This window comes from Suillus clintonianus (assembly GCF_016758775.1).
Source record: "Suillus clintonianus strain FC179 chromosome Unknown DEU56scaffold_267, whole genome shotgun sequence".
In the NCBI taxonomy this organism is placed as follows: domain Eukaryota; kingdom Fungi; phylum Basidiomycota; class Agaricomycetes; order Boletales; family Suillaceae; genus Suillus; species Suillus clintonianus.
Window position 1 is genome coordinate 1 of NW_024539491.1, and position 1,021 is coordinate 1,021.

Genomic DNA, 1,021 nt, shown 5'->3' on the forward strand with positions numbered 1-1,021 from the left:
AATCCTGATGCGCCTCCCGCATCTATACAAGGTGACACCTTCTCGAGTCCGCTGGATCCTTTGCTGATATAGAATAATTGTTAGATTTGCGTGTCGCGCAGGTTCGCGCAGTCTTCACTTTGCCACAAACATTATTAAACCGGTATTTCGACCCTCAGAACCCTCCACCTCAGCATCTCGCCTATGTCGAGTGGTTTTCGACCTTCAGCGCTTTACCAGATCCACAGTCTGGGTTGTATAAGGTCAGGCGGGTGGTTCGCGATGGCGAACGCCAAGTGTCAATTGTGCCCATATCTTTAATTTGTCGAAGTGCTCACTTATTGCCTAAGTGGGGAGGAGCTGTTCCTGCGGAGTGGACGAGTTTAGATGTTCTCGATGCATGCCCCTCATTTCTTTTGAACGTTTTCAAAGACATGTACACTTACTTCAATGTAGGATAGGACACGCATCGTGAACATGTAGTTTTACATGGTGATAACTGAAAAAAACTGAGTAAAGTTAAGCAAAACAATGTAAAGTCGAGCAAAACAATGTAAAGTCGAGTAAAACAATGTAATGTTGTGTATATATGGGTAATTCCCTGGGGAGGTTTTTCCTGATGTGGAGCTTGAGCACCAAATGTTGGAGTTTCTCCAAATTGATGCGGAGTGCAATGCTGATCGGAGGTTGGTTGTGTGGGATAATAATGGCATCGCAAGACGACTTGCTTGCAATGAGTACGACAATAGGCCCATCACGAGCTGCATCTTGAAGATCGGAGAACAAAGGGGGAAGTAGGAAGCGAGAGAAGCCCTCATCAGGAAAATGCAAAATCTATGTAGGCGAGCACTACCTATATATACCTACTTAGACAGCACCATCCTACATAGGCGTCTTGTAGGACATGTAGGTTTTGTAGACACCAATGTAAGCAAAACAATTAAACAATATAAATGACTGACTCACTGTACCTCGTTAAGTTTTTGAAAGCAAACATGTCCTCGCTGAACAAGCGGTAAGGACCACAAAAAAACTCACCATG

The 1,021-nt window shown here is 44.3% G+C and overlaps 1 protein-coding gene across 1 annotated transcript; it reads left to right on the plus strand.

Annotated features, from left to right (window-relative positions):
• Positions 1-176: 176 nt before the first annotated feature.
• On the plus strand, positions 177-440 carry DEU56DRAFT_750141 (uncharacterized protein; the record flags this gene model as incomplete). Its single annotated transcript, XM_041349511.1, has 1 exon — positions 177-440. A coding segment is annotated over one exon (264 nt), but the record flags the coding sequence as incomplete, so codon positions are not given.
• Positions 441-1,021: the final 581 nt, after the last annotated feature.